Source organism: Heteronotia binoei, chromosome 21 (assembly GCF_032191835.1).
Source record: "Heteronotia binoei isolate CCM8104 ecotype False Entrance Well chromosome 21, APGP_CSIRO_Hbin_v1, whole genome shotgun sequence".
Lineage (NCBI taxonomy): Eukaryota > Metazoa > Chordata > Lepidosauria > Squamata > Gekkonidae > Heteronotia > Heteronotia binoei.
Window position 1 is genome coordinate 152,787,126 of NC_083243.1, and position 17,503 is coordinate 152,804,628.

Genomic DNA, 17,503 nt, shown 5'->3' on the forward strand with positions numbered 1-17,503 from the left:
AAAGGTTGTCTGGCAGTAGGGGTATGGCAGAGGTTCAGGGCTTTTTTGTAGAAACAGACAAGCAGGAACTTAGTTGCATATTAGGTCACACCCCCTGATGTCACTATTGTTTTGCACATTGTTTCTATGGAAAAAGCCCAGCAGGAATCATTTGCATATTAGGCCACACCCCCTGACACTAAGCCAGCTGGAACTGTGTTCCTATGTGTTCCTGCTTTAAAAAAATCCTGCAGAGATTTATAAGATTATGAATGGGATGGAGAAAGTGGATAGAGAGAATGTTTTCACCCTCTGCCACACTTTTAGAACTTGAGGGCACCTAATGAAGTTGTTGGACAGTAAAGACAAGAAAGAAAAGTACTTCTTCACACAGTATATAATACATTTGTGAAGCTCACTGCCACAGGAAGTAGTGGTAGCCACTAGCTTAGATTGCTTTAAAAATTGATTAGACAAGCTTTTAAAAAATAGGTCCACTATTGGCTGTTAGTTGTAACAAGTCAGGACCTGCAAGAAACTTGCAGAGAGGGGGCATTCCCCCAAAACCTTTGTTTCCTGGTCTCGTCCCCTACTTGTCCGCCTCTCACTCTTTCTTCATCCTGCCTCCCTTTCTCGAACTCTTTCTCCCATGCCTGTTACTCTCTCTGCCCCATTGCATCACTCTTTCTTTTTCTGTCCCTTACCCAGGGGTTATTTTGTAGAGAAATAGGTGATGGAGCTCATCCAGGGATTGTTATGCAGCTTCACATACTATTCAATTGATAAGGAGGTGGAACTCTCAGAAGGAGGAGGTGGAACTTTCAGAAAGGTTCAGGAGCTGTGCTCCTGTGAGCTCCTACTGAATCTGAGGCCTGCCCCTACCTAAAGGTCTCTCATTCTGCCCCTTTGTCCCATCTCTCTCCCGCCCCTCTCTCTTTGCACCCCCACCTCATCACTCTTTCAGCCTCCCCACATTGTCACTCTCACCTGGAACTACAGCTCATCTCCACACTAGAGAGATCAGTTCCCCTGGAGAAAACAGGTGCTTTGGAGGATAGACTCTGTGGCATTGTACTCCTCTGAGGTCTCTGTCCTCTCCAGGTTCCATCCCCAAATTCCCAAGAGTTTCTCAACCTGGATTTGGCAACCATACCTCCATAATTCCACTGGCAGCCAGGGGGGACCCAGCAACCCTAGGAAAAGCCAAAGGAGTTGGATATTCTTGGGTTATTTTACAAATGCTGCTAAGTGAATGTGATAGCATAATAACTGTTTCCCTTGTTCTAAAATGCCATGTCAGAAACAGGGAGGAGAATAATAGTTCACACAGCCTTCTGAGAGAATAATAAAAGGAGCAATTGGACTCATGGTGTAGGAAAGCAGATTCGTGGTCAAAACCAGGAGGTACTTCCTAATGGTGGGAATACTTGGTAAATGAAACACATTGCTCAGGAAAAATATAGAATCCCCTTCTCTGGGGATTGTTAAGGAAATCTTGGATATCTGTACATTCAGTATTTATTTTATGGTTTGTCAAATTTTGCTGCACGATATTGGACATGTTGTTCCATAAGGTTCTTTCCCTTTCTTGCATTCTATAAACATTATTCCACTCTCTTATAATACATACTAGATAATGTCTAACACTGGGTAAGAGGAACCTGAATAAGGAACTTGGAAACCACCTCAATGTCTGGCTCCTTAAACTCTCTCCTGGGTTCTCCAGTGTCTCAATACTTCAACTGAAATGATATATTGTTTACCAAGCATATAATAGAATTTCAGCTTGAGTATTTGAATTGAAGTTGTCCTGTGTCAAAAATAGCAATTTAGTTTATTTGAACATGTTCCTGCTTGAATGAGTTAAATGTCTTCCAGCCCATTCATAAAAATGACATGATTAGTGGATATTGAACTGGAGCTTGCTTGGATGGGGCATGGCTGATTTGCTTCCAAAGTTCATATATGAGACCAAATACTCCATTAGTAACCAATCCAGTAGTTCATTGCTTTCTGAAGACTGAGAAGCAAATTCACCACGATAAAACAGCTGACCAATTAAGCCTTTTGCCAATATGCAACTGTTAAATGACAGAAATTACCACAGTTGAGGAGGTCAGCATGGAATTTTAATAGGCTGATTTTAAGTGCTAATAAAAATATTTTGCTTTTGAAACATCAACACAAAGTGCAAACATTTACAGGATTAAATTAAATGATTGCATGGAGATAGTGGGAAAGTGCCCAGGGTTCTATTGTACAGCCCAGAGCCTTGTCCAAATTAAACTCTCCTAAATGATTGTATTTATGATGGCTTTTCCTGGAAATACCTTGTTTTTCAACCCCCAGGCCAGGAAGTATACCATAGGCTTCTCCCCCCTCCCCCCAAACATTTGCATGGGCTCCCAGTGTGGAACTTATATAAAACCATTCTATAGACTTCCAGCCCAATCTTATGCATGTTTACTGAAAAGTTAGTTCCACTTAAGATACCTAGAACTGCTGCCTTGGAGTGAAGAAATTTTTGAAGAAAGTAAAGACGCTGCAGAAAATATTAATAATGAATTGTAAAGTGGCTGATAACCCTTGAAGGAAATAGGAATACTCCTGAGGAAGTCTTTGAACAAGACGAAATGAGCTTATATCTGCATGCTCATTGGGATTGACGTTTCTTGTAATGTTGTGGATGAACCCTCTTTGTAAAGTTGCATTTTTTATAATATAATATAATATAATATAATATAATATAATATAATATAATATAATATAATATAATATAATATAATATAATATAATATAATATAATATATACAAAAGATTTATATGACTCCTAAAGTTACTAAACATTGTAGCCTGTATATCACCATGTTTGTTCTTTGTATTGTCTTCAATAATGAACTGTGATCCCAAGTTGTTGGTTTTTGCAAGGTAGAACCTGGCAACCCTACTCCTTAGGGAGATTTTGGGCATTTTCGCACTCACCTTAATCAGCAGCGACGCCCCTCTTCACACTAATTCGCACTAATTGCCGCGGAGCACCCGGAAGAGCCGGAAAGTCCCGGCGCTTTTGCGGCGCAAACGGAAACTGGTTGAAGAGGGGGTCGCTGCTGATTAAGGTGAGTGCGAAAACGCCCTCAGGGTCTTTTGCCAGCAGGTGAAGACTGTTGGGTTTCATCTGGCATGCTCCCAATAACAGTTAGTGGCCCTCCTTCTGGTGCTGTGTGTTTATGTGTTTTAATTATTTTATAATTTTAAATGCATTTTAATTCTCAAAAATCAATTTTTCTTTATGTTCGCTGCCTTTTAGACCCTGATCCGGTGGAAAAGGTATCATTAAAATGTTTTAAATAAATAAATATTCACTTTGCTAGGGCAAGCACATATACTGATCCAAATGCAGAATGATTACCATGACTACCAAATGCCAACATTTGTTTGAATGTATTTAAGTGGATACAGATCTGAAATTCTTTATTTATGATGGCAGCTGAGCTTTAAAAAGTATGTTTTTTTTAAAAAAATGCAACCTGAAAGCATCCTTTCATGCCAACAAACCTCCAGGTAGGTTATTTGCAAGGCTGATGTATCTGCAGTAGACCTTTCTTCATGCACCTTATATCCTTTTTTAAAATTTGGCGGCGCCAGGAATTAAAGTTGGGGCTTTCCGCAAGCAAAACATGTGCTTAGCAGAGGGTTCCCAAAGTTAAGCACAAAATAAAACAGAAAAGCTGTAAAAGTGTGATTTTCAGAAATCAGTATTCTTCAGCATACCAGAGATTTTGTACTTTTTCCCCTTAAAACTGAAACTGCCTCAGGCAGTCTTACTCTTTGAAAATCCATATAATGAGTAAGATTGATTTCCAGGGCTTTTGTGCTTTACAGGGAATAAATGAAAATCTCTTTAAGCCCTTGGAGGCTCAGAAAAGTTTCTAGATTGTACAGTTGATGGCATTGAAAAAGTGTGGTAAAGTTCAGGTTTCCTTTGTTCTTGTAATTTTGGGTGGTCAGCAGGATTCTTGAAGGAAAAGGGAAGTGGGCTTTTAAAGCCAGGAGGAACCACTGGGCAATGTTGTTTACAGTCTGGGGCGGGGGAGGGAGGGACTCTGCTGATTAAATGGATTTTTTTAAAACCCTCTTACAACTCCCTTTTTCTTTCTTCTAGGTGAAGAGTGAAGGGCCAAAGCTTGTGCCCTTTTTCAAAGCCACTTGTGTTTATTTTGTCCTTTGGCTGCCGACTTCCAGCCCTTCCTGGTTCAGTGCCCTCATCAAGTGTCTGCCTATCTTCTGCCTATGGGTCTTCCTGCTGGCTCATGGGATCAATTTTCTGATGGCCCATCGCAGTGCCTGTAGGATCTTAGCTGGCCTGATATTCTCAGCTCTAGGAGATGCCTTCCTCATCTGGCAAGAACAAGGCTACTTTGTTCATGGTCAGTGGTTTTCCTATTGCTAAAGTCACGTATTTGCCATGTATGTAGTGTCTTTTAAGAGACTGAGCATGGAAATAACATGGAAATAACACAAATGTTTGAAAAACAGCATGACAAGAAATGCAGCAAGAAGTGGCTGGTGGTGGCAGGTAGAAGAAAAGTATCATGTTGTATGTTTTTTATGCACATCTTTTTGCCGTGTAAATAGCAGCTTTTGACCACTCTCCCAGATTCCCTCTGAATGTAGTCTCCAATACATTTTTGATCAGTGCTGGAGAGGACATGGGATTTCTATGAGTGATAGGTGACTTGAGGGGGCTAGATGTGCTGATCTAGGACATATAGGAACAAAATGGCAGGTGGATTACTGAAGCATTACAATTCACTCCAAAACCTGGGGAAAGAGAAGAGGACATTAGGGATGTCATAGAGCCACTGCTGAGAATGGCAGTCCCCTGTCCCATCCTCCTACTCCTGCCTGTAGTCAGATGCAACATGTTTTTCATCTCCTTTGCTGCCAGTGGAGAAACAGTAATAACAAACTTCATGGACTGCTGGGCACATAGTATCCATCAGTTTCCCCATCACAGTTCCCCTCTCTCCCCTACTACTTGTACCTATGGGGTGGTGGTGGCGGGGAAGAGATAGCACTCTTGCATGTTTCTTTTAGTCCTATCGATGTCAGTTTTTTAAAAAGTGCACAAAAGAGTCAAGGCTTTATTCCCTGCACTGATCTTCTGGTCAGTCTCATTTCTTGATGGGAGAAGTGCCCGCAAGAGGCAGCAGAATGTGCCATTCATAGAATCATAGAGTTGGAAGGGACATCCAGGGTCATCTAGTCCAACCCCCTGCACAATGCAGGAAACTCACAAACATCTCCCCCTAAATTCACAGGATCTTCATTAGTAAGTAAGTAAGTAAGTAAAATTTTATTTGTATCCCGCCCTCCCCCGCCGAAGCGGGCTCAGGGCAGCTAACATCAACATAAAAATAACAATACATTAATAAAACATTACATTAGTATACGTTAAATTGGCCTTAAAACACATTAATACATTAATTAAACCATTGTTAATCTAATTACATTAAATTAAGTCTACCGTGGTATTATCTTTGACGCTATCTGTCAGTTGGTATTGATGGCGGATATTTCCTTATTATGTACTTGTGGTTCATCTATTCATAAACGCCAGTTTGAAGAGGGTAGTCTTGCAGGCCCTGCGGAACTGATCGAGGTTCCGCAGGGCCCGCACCTCCTCTGGGAGCTGATTCCAAAGGTGTGGGGCCGCGAAAGAAAAGGCCCGTGTGCGGGTGTTCTGGAGTTTAATTTCTTTTGGCCCCGGGGTAGTCAATCTGTTTTTTCCTATTGACCTCAGTGCTCTCTGGGGCTCATACGGGGAGAGACGGTCCCTCAGGTAGGCCGGTCCTCGGCCATATAGGGCTTTAAAGGTAATGACCAGCACTTTGTACTGGACCCGGTATACAATCGGTAACCAGTGCAGTTCGCGTAGCCCCGGCTGTATATGTTCCCATCTTGGGAGACCAAGCAACAGCCTGGCCGCCGCATTCTGCACTAGTTGTAACTTCCGGGTCCGGCACAGAGGCAGCCCCATGTAGAGGGCGTTACAGTAGTCCAGTCTTGAGGTGACCGTTGCATGGATCACCGTTGCTAGGTCCCGACGCTCTAGGAAAGGGGCCAACTGCCTTGCCCGCCTCAAATGGAAGAGTGCTGACTTGGCAGTGGCTGTTATCTGGGACTCCATTGATAATGAAGGCTCCAGTAAAACACCCAAACTCTTCACCCGTTGCACCGCCTTCAGCGGCGCACCGTCAAAGGTCGGGAGAGATATTTCCTTCCCCAGAGTGCCACGACCCACACAGAGAACCTCTGTCTTCGCTGGATTCAACTTCAGCCCACTCAGTCTAAGCCACGTTGCAACAGCCTGTAAAGCCCGGTCTAGGTTCCCCGGGGCGGAGGCGGGCTGGCCGTCCATTAGCAGATAGAGCTGGGTGTCATCTGCATATTGATGACAACCCAGCCCAAACCTCCAGGCAATCTGGGCAAGGGGGCGCATATAGATATTAAATAACATTGGGGAGAGAACTGCTCCCTGGAGCACCCCACAATCTAGTGTGCGCCTCTGGGATCGTTCACTCCCAATCGCCACCCTTTGTCCCCGACCCATGAGGAAGGAGGAGAGCCATTGTAAGGCCAACCCCCTAACCCCTATGTCGGCGAGGCGGTGAATCAGCAGCTGACGGTCGACTGTATCAAATGCAGCCGAAAGATCTAATAACATCAGCACTGCTACCCCGCCTCGATCCAGTTGCCGCTGGAGGTCATCCGCCAAGGCGACCAGGACTGTCTCCGTCCCGTGGCCCGGCCGGAAACCAGACTGGCATGGGCCTAGGACAGAAGCGTCATCTAGAAATCTCTGTAGTTGCAACGCCACTGCCCTCTCGATAAGTTTACCTAAAAATGGTAAATTAGACACCGGTCGGTAGTTTGCCAATTCGGCCGGGTCTGCTGTAGATTTTTTCAAGAGGGTGCGGACCAAGGCCTCTTTCAAAGGAGTTGGAAAACGCTCCTCTAAGAGGGATCTATTTATGATGCCCCGTAAAGGGCATCCAAGCTCCCTCTGGCAAGATTTAATCAGCCAAGAGGGGCAAGGGTCCAAATCGCATGTTGTTGGGCGAGCAGCAGAGAGGATTCCATCGACTTCCTCCAGGCTGAGTGGGTCGAAGTGGTCCAGCATTAAATCCGAAGACAGGCGCGGAGCCTCAATTTCACTTACTGTATCTAATGTGATAGGCAGGTCTTGGCGGAGTGACGAGATTTTATCTGCAAAGTATTTCGCAAATGCCTCACAGCCTATCTCTAATTCTCTAACGTTTGGTTTGCCTTGTGGCAATGTTATGAGATCCCCAATTACCCTAAACAATTGTGCTGGGCGCGACTTTGCAGATGCAATCTTGGCTGCAAAGTATTCTTTCTTTGCAGCCTTGACTGCCATCTCATATGACTTCATAAACGTTCTATAGGATGTTCTCGTCACTTCGTCCTGAGTATGCCTCCACCGCCTCTCTAGTCGTCTGAGCCCTTGTTTCAGCTGGCGCAACTCCAAGATGTACCATGGGCCAGCTTCATACGAGGGCGCAGAGGGCGCCGGGGTGCAATTTCGTTGATAGCCCTGGATAGCTGGCCTTGCCAGACTTCTACCAGGTCATCGAGGGAATTACCAGTGGGCCAGGGATCCCTCAGGGCTATTTGGAACTGTTCCGGATCCATCAAGCCCCGAGGGCGAGCCAAAATAGGCTCTCCGCCCATACAGGGTCCATTGCTGTCAGATGCTCCGCCCATTGCTGTCAGATGGCCATCTAGCCTCTGTTTAAAAACCTCCAAGGAAGGAGAGCCCACCATCTCCCGAGGAAGCCTGTTCCACTGAGGAATCGCGCTAACGGTCAGGAAGTTCTTCCTAATGTTGAGCCGGAAACTCTTTTGATTTAATTTCAACCCATTGGTTCTGGTCTTACCTTCTGGGGTCACAGAAAACAATTCCACACCATCCTCTATATGACAGCCCTTCAAATACTTGAAGATGGTGATCATCACGTTAGTAATATCACACAGTGACACTCTGTTTTTGGGCAAAACTCTATGGTTCAGGGGCAATTTTACCATAGAGTTTTGCCCAAAAACAGAGTGTCCCTGTTTGATGGTGACATTGTGGTGCTTCACCCAGATTCCCAGAAAGTACCTCTCCTACTGGTGCAATCATCAGACCTGGGAACCCTATTTCCACAGCAGAATGGTGATTCAAACTTCAGTTTTCCAGGTTGTAATCTGAAACTCTAACCACTACATGACACTGATTTTCAAGTGGTGGCTGCTGTTGAAAAATAGTGAGCAGTCAGGCCTGGATAAGTCATGGCAATTGCTTGGTAGCAAGTATCCTGGGGGTTGATGTGAGCCTGGCCCTGATGAGTCCTCCCTCAAAGGCCAAAACAGGACGCTTCTCCTTGCCCTGTTCCCCTGCCTTTTACTGACAGAACCAAAGCCTTGAAGGCTGGCAATACCCTTATGGTTGCCTAGCAACTTCCACTGAGAGCATTCATTTCATAAAGCAACAGGATCTGCTACTCTTATTTTGTTTTTGTTTTAAAAACCTGAAGTGGTTTAAAAAAAAAACCTCAGATTTGCTGCAAACCTGGGGCTTTTCTCAGATCTGTGTTGTCTACCAGAATCCCAACCATTGGATTTAATTATTCGCATTAGATTGAGCATTAGATTGATGGGGGGGCCCTTGGTTGGCCCAGCCCCCAATGCCAGACTTGACAGCCTGATCGCATCACAATGTGAGTGCCAATTAACAATGTGGGAGAGAAAAGAAATGCTATGTGCAAGTGCGCCCTTAGCAATAGACCAATCAGACCACCTCCAGCTCTCTGTAAATCTGTTGTCTGCTTCCAAGCCCAAATGTACAAGCCACGGGTAGTGGTGTCTCTAAATTACCACTTTCAACTTTTTGAAAAGGATGTAAACTGAAGCTATGGCAGCTTATCTAACTGAGTAGGGGTATCCACTGATAGAGAAGCCCCCTAGAAAATCAGGAACCATCTAATGTCACATTGCAACTTCTGCCTGTTTGGAGCCTAAAGTTTTCTCCAGTAACCCTCCTTTGAAAAGAGAGGGATTGTGACATTTAGCCCCAGGTACAGCATGACTCAGTGAACAAGAGAAGGAAATCCTTTCCATAGCCTGTCCGAAAAAAGCTTCACCTTGTGGGCAAAGGAGTGAATGGGTGTTAGGATATGTATTTAGCACAGCAGTGGTAAACTTGCTGACACATCATGAGCTACTTACCTCGCAGAAGCAGGATCTGTTTTAACAAGCTATGATGAGGATGAAAAACAATGAGCTCTTGCTTTTCTCTGTGGCAAACAGGAAGGGTTGGATGCAGTCAGTTTTTTCACTCAGTCTCACATTCCATGGGTTCCATGATTTTCAGTGTAGCCATTTTTGGTGGCCAAAGAGAATCTTTCCTTCCTTTCTCCCCAGTAGAAAAGGTGTCTGGATTCCAACCCTTGTTTATCTGTATTTCATTATTTGTTTTGGAATTGTAAAAAAAAAAATCTGCAAATTTAACTTTAAAAAATCTCTTCGCAGTCATTTTAGCACCAGTCTTGTTTGGTATATGTCTCACTGACCTCTATCAAAGCTTTGGCCACTGACTTTACCTCTTCCAGTATTTATGAAACCATGGATTCAATTATCTAAAAATACCTTGTGGGTAATTGCCACTGCAGCTCACTAGAAAACGTGGTGAGATCAAATTTCAGAAGAGTTGAATAGCAAAGCCTGCTTTGTCCTTTCCCCACTCCACTTCCTCTCAGAAAGCCCATCAATCCATAGTTTCTATAGATGATAAGTTTTGTTGTTCAGTCGCACAATCGAATCCGACTCTTTGAGACCCCTCCTGTCTTCCACCATCCTCCGAAGTCTGCTCAAATTCGTGTTTGTTACATCAGTAACACTCTCCAGCCATCTCATCTTTTGCCATCCCCTTCTTCTTTTGCCTTCTGTCTTTCCCAGCACCAGGGTCTTCTCCAGGGAGTGCTTCCTTCTCATTTGGTGGCCAAAGTATTTGAGCTTCAGCTTCAGCATCTGACCTTCCAGTGAACAGTCTGGGTTGATTTCCCTTAGGACTGACTGATTTGATCTTCTTGCAGTCCAAGGGACTCTCAAGAGTCTTCTCCAGCACCACATCTCAAAAGCATCTATTCTTCTGCACTCGGCCTTCCTTATGGTCCAACTCTCACAGCCATACATTACTACTGGGAATACCATCACTTTGACTATACGGACTTTTGTTGGCAGGATGATGTCTCTACTTTTTATTATACTGTCCAGGTTTGCCATAGCTGTCCTCCCAAGGAGCAAACGTCTTTTAATTTCATGGCTATAGTCACCTTCTGCAGTGATCTTGGATCCCAGAAATGTTAAGTCTGTCACTACTTCCATGTCTTCCCCTTCTATTTGCCAAGGTTTGATGGGGCTAGATGCCATGATCTTAGTTTTTTTGATGTTGAGTTTCAAGCCTACTTTTGTGCTCTCCTCTTTCACCCTCAACAAAAGGTTCTTTAGGTCCTCCTCATTTTCTGCCATTAGAGTAGTATCATCTGCATATCCGAGGTTTTTCCCAGCAATCTTAATTTCGGTTTGTGCTTCTTCCAGGCCAGCATTCCGCATGATGTACTCTGCATATAAATTAAATAAGCAGGGTGACAATATACATCCTTGTTGAACTCCTTTTCCTATTCTAAACCAATCAGTTGTTCCATATCACGTTCTGACAGTTGCTTCTTGACCCTTATACAGGTTTCTCAGGAGACATGTAAGGTGGTCTGGTACTCCCATCTCTTTAAGGACTTGCCACATTTTGTTGTGATCCACAAAATCAAAGGCTTTAGCATCGTCAATGAAGCAAAAATAGACATTTTTCTGATACTCCCGTGCTTTCTCCATAATCCATCGAATGTTGGCAATTTGATCTCTAGTTACTCTACCTCTCCGAAAACCAGCTTGAACTTCTGGTAGTTCCCGATCTACATACTGCTGAAGCCAAGCTTGTAGGATCTTTAACAGGACCTTGCTGGCATGTGTAATGAGTGCAATGGTGCGATAGTTTGAACATTCCTTGGCGTTACCCTTCTTTGGGATTGGAATATAAACCGATCTTTTCCAATCCTGTGGCCACTGTTGTGTTTTCCAAATTTGTTGACATAATGTGTGCATCACTTTAACAGCATCATCTTTTAGGACTTTGAATAGCTCAACTGGGATACCATCATCTCTGCTTGCTTTGTTGTTAGTAATGCTTTCTAAAGCCCATTTGACTTCACTCTCCAGGATGTGTGGCTCAAAGTCATCGATTTCACTGTCATGATTGTCAAGGACACTGAGATCCTTCTTGTATAATTCTTCTGTGTATTCTTGCCACCTCTTCCTGATCTCTTCTGCTTCTGTTAGGTCCCTACCATTTTTGTCTTTTATCATGGCCATCTTTGCACGAAACTTTCCCTTGATTTCTCCAATTTCTTGAAGAGGTCTCTTCCCATTCTATTATTTTCCTCTATTGCTTTGCATTGTTGCTTCAGGAAGGCCTCCTTATCTCTCCTTGCTGTTCTCTGGAAATCCGCATTCAGTTGGGTGAATCTTTCCTTTCCACCTTTGCCTTTTGCTTTCCTTCTTTCCTCAGTAGTAGGTGATTAACCAAAGCTACCATTTCAGATTTCATTATGGGGGCCAAAGACATTTCATTAGGGAGCACAATTCACAGAAAGCTCACTGGCTCATTCTTGGCTGTATTCAAGACAAGACTCCTAAATGCAGTCAATTTCATTTTCAAGAGAATGTATTAGGGATGGGCACAAACCAAACAACAAACTGAGGTTTGAGCATGAACCAGGCTGGGGTTTGGGAGAACATGCCCCCCACTTGAACCCTCCCTGTGGGAGGTTTGTGAGGTTCATGGAGAGTTCATGCAGACTCTGAAGGCATTTAAATGCCTTTGGAGCCCAACCAGGTGAGATCTAAAAGGCAATTAAATGGCAGTGGAGCCTGCCACCCAGTCGCCTGGCCTGACCTGTGTGAGTATACTTCTGGGTTAGGCTGCCCAACTGGAAGTGAACTCTGAAGGCAATGGAGGTTCCTTGAACCATGAACCTCCATTTTCCTGATTTGTGCCTATTCCTAGAATGTATTATGTTTACTCTTTTTGGTAATCAATTTCTAACAAGTGGAATCAACAGAATGGCTTTCATTTTATTTTGGGTGGGGTTTTCCTTTGCTTCAAATACATTTTATAATTTGGAAGGAGATACATATGAGATACAAGTGAGATTGTGAGAGTTGCCATGGCTAAGACCATGAATTGTAACCAATGTTCCCTTTAAGCTCTGGAGTCTCATAAACCAACTTTCTATTTTGTGAGCCAAAAGCCCTACTAGGATTAAAGTAGTGAGCAACTCTACATTTTTTAGGAAGGAAGGAAGGAAGGAAGGAAGGAAGGAAGGAAGGAAGGAAGGAAGGAAGGAAGGAAGGAAGGAAGGAAGGAAGGAAGGAAGGAAGGAAGGGTATGATATGCAGGTGTGCATATTTAGAGGGGTAGTAGGTGTGGAGATTGTATCTGGGAGGATGCAAAGAATAAATGGACATAAATCTGACATTGGAAACCACAACATTCAGTTGTTGACCTCTTAAGAATTTCAAAGGGAGATTAGAAAGAGAAACTGCTGAACTGCAATTGATAATGACGCTCAATACAATGCATCCTCCTGGACTGAACTGAAAGCTAGTTTTTTCTGTCTCCTTATCAATGTGTGCTATTATCATTTGGCACCTGAAATCACTCCACTCTCCAAGATAAAAGGACCAATCCAAAAAAGAGAGAGGCTAAGAAAGGGGCAGAGAGACAGAGAGGGGAAGAGAGAAAGAGGCAGAGAGGCAAAAAGAGTGGGGCAGACAGAGAGGCAAAGAGATGGGACAGAGAGACAAATAGATGGGGGCAGAAACGGATAAAACGGATAAAAGGAAGTACTTCTTCACCCAAAGGGTGATTAACATGTGGAATTCACTGCCACAGGAGGTGGTGGCGTCCACAAGCATAGCCACCTTCAAGAAGGGGTTAGATATTTGGCCGCTGTGTGACACAGAATGTTGGACTGGATGGGCCATTGGCCTGATCTAACATGGCTTCTCTTATGTTCTTGTGTTCTTATGAAAGAAAAACAGAGAAAGGAAGAGAAAGAGAAAACCAAAGAGAGGGGCAGAGAGGCAAAGAGAAAGAGCCAAATAAAGAGATGTTGGAGGCAGAGAGGTAACAAGAGAGGGGGGGGCAGAGAGGCAGGGTTACCTTTGTATCTCTCTTGTGGGAAGCAGCCACGGAGCTCTCCGTGTACCTGTGTGTGAGAGAGAAGCAGCAAGGGAGAAGGAGGGAGGAAAGAGGCAGGAAGCAGGAAACCACAGTGGGAGCTGGGGGGAAAAGCAAGGTGAGGTGCAGCTGCAGGAGCAGCCCTGGAAAGGAAGCAGGAGAAGGAGGTTGCTTGGGGGGTTGTATCTGGCCCATGAGCAGGACATTTGACACCCTGTTCTAAAGCTTTTCAGCTATCCTTATCATATGTTAATTGTATCTGACAATGAAAGTAGGGAACTGAGGAGCAGTTACAATCCTCTCATTTTATTTCAGTATTGTCCCTTCGGAACTCTGAAGTGAAAACGTCTTCCTCACTAGCTATTTCATATGAAATATGTGTTGTAAAGAACAGACAAGCAAACTGCTCCTTTTCCTTTGGGTTAATCCCCACAACATTGGTAAACCCTGTGGTCATCCCAGATCTCTGCTAGGAGATGCCACATCTTCTCTTGCTGTTTGGGGCTGCCAGAGGAAACCGGGATTCTCTGAGAGTGTCTTCTCCTTAATGGAGATGCATATCTAGCACTCTGTATCTGCACTGCTGTTTAGAGGTTCTGCCTAGTTGCCATGTCTTCCGATTTCACTCCAATAAGCTAACATGGGGGCAATCTAGCACAATTTTGCAGTTTCAAGCTGTCATGTTCCGTGGGTGGTAACTTTATCCGCCTCCTCTCCGTGTTGTCACACTTCAGATAGCAAGGCCAAATAGGCATGGTGTGTTTCCAGAGCTCTGGCTTAGAGCATTCAAAATATAAAGTTTAATTGGGGCTTTTTTGTGGAAAAAATCCAGTAGGAACTCATTTGCATATTAGGCCACACCCTCTGATGCCAAGCCAGCCAGAACTGTGTTCCTGTGTTTTCTTGCTAAAAAAAAAGCCCTGAATTTAATAAAAGAATACATATGTTTAAGCATTCAGGCGGAGCAAGGGAACAAATATGTAGTCCCCTTTCTCTACACTCAGAACTTATCCTAAATGATGTCTAATTAGACAGGCTAGCATCACTTGAAGTTGCAGTAGTTTAAAGTTCAGCAGTACTGTAGTTCTCTGGTTTGGGTCTTCTTCTCCCCATTGTCCCTGGCCATGTGGACAAGATGGAATCCCTCAGTAAGGCTTTGTTATTAATGGCTTGTTCTCCCAAGTGAAAAGTAAGATGCAAGAGTAAGAGAACTTTTCTGTGTCCAGAGAATTTATAATCTACCCTGTGGAAAGTCCTCCCTTCTTGAGGTCATTGAGTTATTTCTGTGCCACAAGGAAGAGAAAATATTCTAGTAATTTGGCTGTTTGTCTATGGATGTCACCTTCTACCATGGTATGAGGTGGTAAGCCACTGTCCTGCTTCAGCTAGAGTCATTAGTACAAAGAAGAGTTTGAGTACTCTGCGATCAGAGCCCAACTGATCCTTCCCCCAACCCCTTCCATTCTACCAGCTATGAGTTTGGCTCCAGTAATCACAATAATCGGAATTCAAGGGTGGAGGACATTTCTCTACAGGTATCATTAATTCATTCAAGTTTAACAGAGGATGTAAATGATGCTGTTGTCAATCCAGTGTTTTCCTTGTCCCTCCATTTTTTGCAGACCCAGTTAGTGACTATTTTTACCTTCTTTAAACGTCTCCGTTCTGCTTGTGACTGATTGCAAAAAAGGGATAATGGATAGTGAATATGTGCTAGTGGAGAAACAGCTAGACATAACAAAATCTCAGGACTTGTGCTGGTTCTAAGATAGCCTGGCATAGATCCAGCCTTCTTCAGACAAGCCTTTCTCCAGTCTATGGAGCCTTTCAACTTTGCTCAGTTGAGTGATAGGCTGGGGATACAATCTATTTCATTCTTTGTTAATTCCTCACTCCAACTCAGGATTACTGATTAACAATAAAAATGTAACTGTCTGCAAATTCAGTTTGCTGTTCATGCATGGCCTACTAAAAAACCCACTTGTTTCTTAGTGGTGGTTTTAGTCTATAAACTTGGAGTAACACCCTGATCATAAAGGCAATGATAAAAATATACTAGTCCATATGCATTGCAGTACAGTTAAGATACCTTAACATCTGCCTGTGCCTTATCTCTCTGCTGAATTCAGCTAACCAAGATGGAACAGCCATCGCTAATAATTAATATTGCTGCTCACATAGGTCTTTGAATATAACAGCTTTTTTTGATTTTGCTGTTTGTATTTTGAGGATTACAGTTTGATAGACATCAGGCACTGTGATCATGTTTTTCTGATTCTTTTTCTCTCAGGTTTGTTGATGTTTGCCATCACACACATCCTGTACTCCTCGGCATTTGGGATGAAGCCTTTGGACATGAAAGCTGGCCTGGCAATGGCCACGGTGTCTAGCTTTGGCTACACCTTTCTATACTCCTACCTCTCAGGCCCATTCACCTATCTGGTAGCTGTTTACATTGCCTTGATAGGCTTTATGGGCTGGCGGGCCATGGCTGGTGTACAGCTGTGCAATGACCTTTGGACTTGGACCAAGCTCTCCGCTTGCATCGGCTCCGTGCTTTTCATGGTCTCAGATCTGACCATTGCAGTCAACAAATTTTGCTTTCCTGTGCCCTATTCACGGGTCATCATTATGGCCACATACTATGCCGCTCAGATGCTCATTGCACTTTCTGCTGTGGAGAGCAGGGATGAAGAAGACTTTAAAAAGAGGAAGTAGATGTGATGCCAGCAGACTTTCAGACTCCACTAGGATACTGTAGCTGCATTCATCAGGGAGGGAGGTTTTCATCTCTCTAGGTGGAATGATGATTGCATTATCTTTAGTGTTTAGCTGGTTCTCCTCCAATGCAGATGGCTGGATTGTGGATGCCACACTGGAAGCTTAGATTATGATACCTTCTAGCTGACATTTTCTGTCTTGGCAGCTTTGGGAGGCCTCTGTAATACTTCACTGTATTTGTATAATACTGAAACTGGTGCTGAACTTTTCAAAAGGATGAAGGCTTATTTCGGGACAAAGGATAACAACAACAACAACAAAAGATGTAGGCAGTACTTTGGATTTAACAGCCTTGCCTTTGACACTGGATGTATCAGGTCATGTGAAAATGAACCTTAGTGCTGTCTGACCAAGTTCCCATTGTGCGTGCATTATAATACAACTGTGAAATAATTGTGTATCTACACAAGAAAACCCCCCTTCCCCGGCTTGAATCATGTCAGGATGCTGGAGCACTTGTGAGAATTGTGTGGGTAGTAAAACTTGTGTTATCCCTGTTTCAAGCCAGCCTGAATTCCAGATTCACACAACCATTTATTTATAGGTTGTTAAATCCTTTATTTTTTTGTTTTGAATGTGAATGCTGTGGAGCATCTGTAGTTCTGCAGATTTAACAGCAACAACAAAATGCAACAATCTTCTCAGGCTTGGGAGAAAAAAATGGGAAGTTAAAGAGTTTTATTTTTGTTTAAAGCAGATGATATATGTTTCCAGCAGGCGGGTTATAGCATGCATAATCTCAGACTAGAGCACTGGAAGATGGAAGGCAAGAATGTTTTCCATGCTGGTGTTCTCCAGGTCTAATCACCAGCTGCATTGCTGGCTGAATTTATCGGCTGTGGAAACCACCTGCTTGTCAAACCTGCTGTTAACTCTGCCTGGTAAGAACTTGGCTAAATTATACTGTTGGAGTCATCTTGTCTTCTCCCCATATACAAAATCCAAAACAAAGCTGATGTATTGTAAAAGAAAGCATTGGCAGTAATGCACATTAAGCAACAGGTGCTGGGGTCACTGTGAACTAGCTTATGTTTTGGACCTGTAACTATTATTAACAAGTTATTATTTCTGCTATGGGTTTGATGGATTATCAGGGAACAATATTTATTTCAAAAGAAGTGAATGAGCTTCCACGTATATCTGCTTGTGCACCTATCTCTGTATATACATGCACATAAATATTGTGTTACTTCCCCACCGCAGAGCTGTAGAGACTGTGGGTGCCTTCATACCCACAGCTGCAATGCAGGGATCATACCTACACTTTATAGCCTATCACCAAAGTGCTGAGAGACAAATCAATATGCTACTCTCCCAAGCTATTCACTTGTTTTCCTTGGGCAGCACTGAACCACTATAAAAGAGTCTGGGAAGGAAAAGCAA

The 17,503-nt window shown here is 43.5% G+C and overlaps 1 protein-coding gene across 1 annotated transcript in view; it reads left to right on the forward strand.

Moving 5' to 3' along the window:
- The window catches only part of TMEM86A (transmembrane protein 86A), a 59,269-nt gene extending 42,654 nt beyond the window's left edge, over nucleotides 1-16,615 (forward strand). Inside the window, exons 2-3 of the mRNA XM_060263227.1 lie at nucleotides 4,142-4,406; nucleotides 15,630-16,615. Of these exons, the coding sequence (XP_060119210.1) occupies nucleotides 4,142-4,406; nucleotides 15,630-16,057 (693 nt within the window). The 3' untranslated portion in view covers nucleotides 16,058-16,615. The remainder of the gene's footprint in view (nucleotides 1-4,141; nucleotides 4,407-15,629) is intronic.
- The last annotated feature ends 888 nt before the right edge of the window (nucleotides 16,616-17,503 follow it).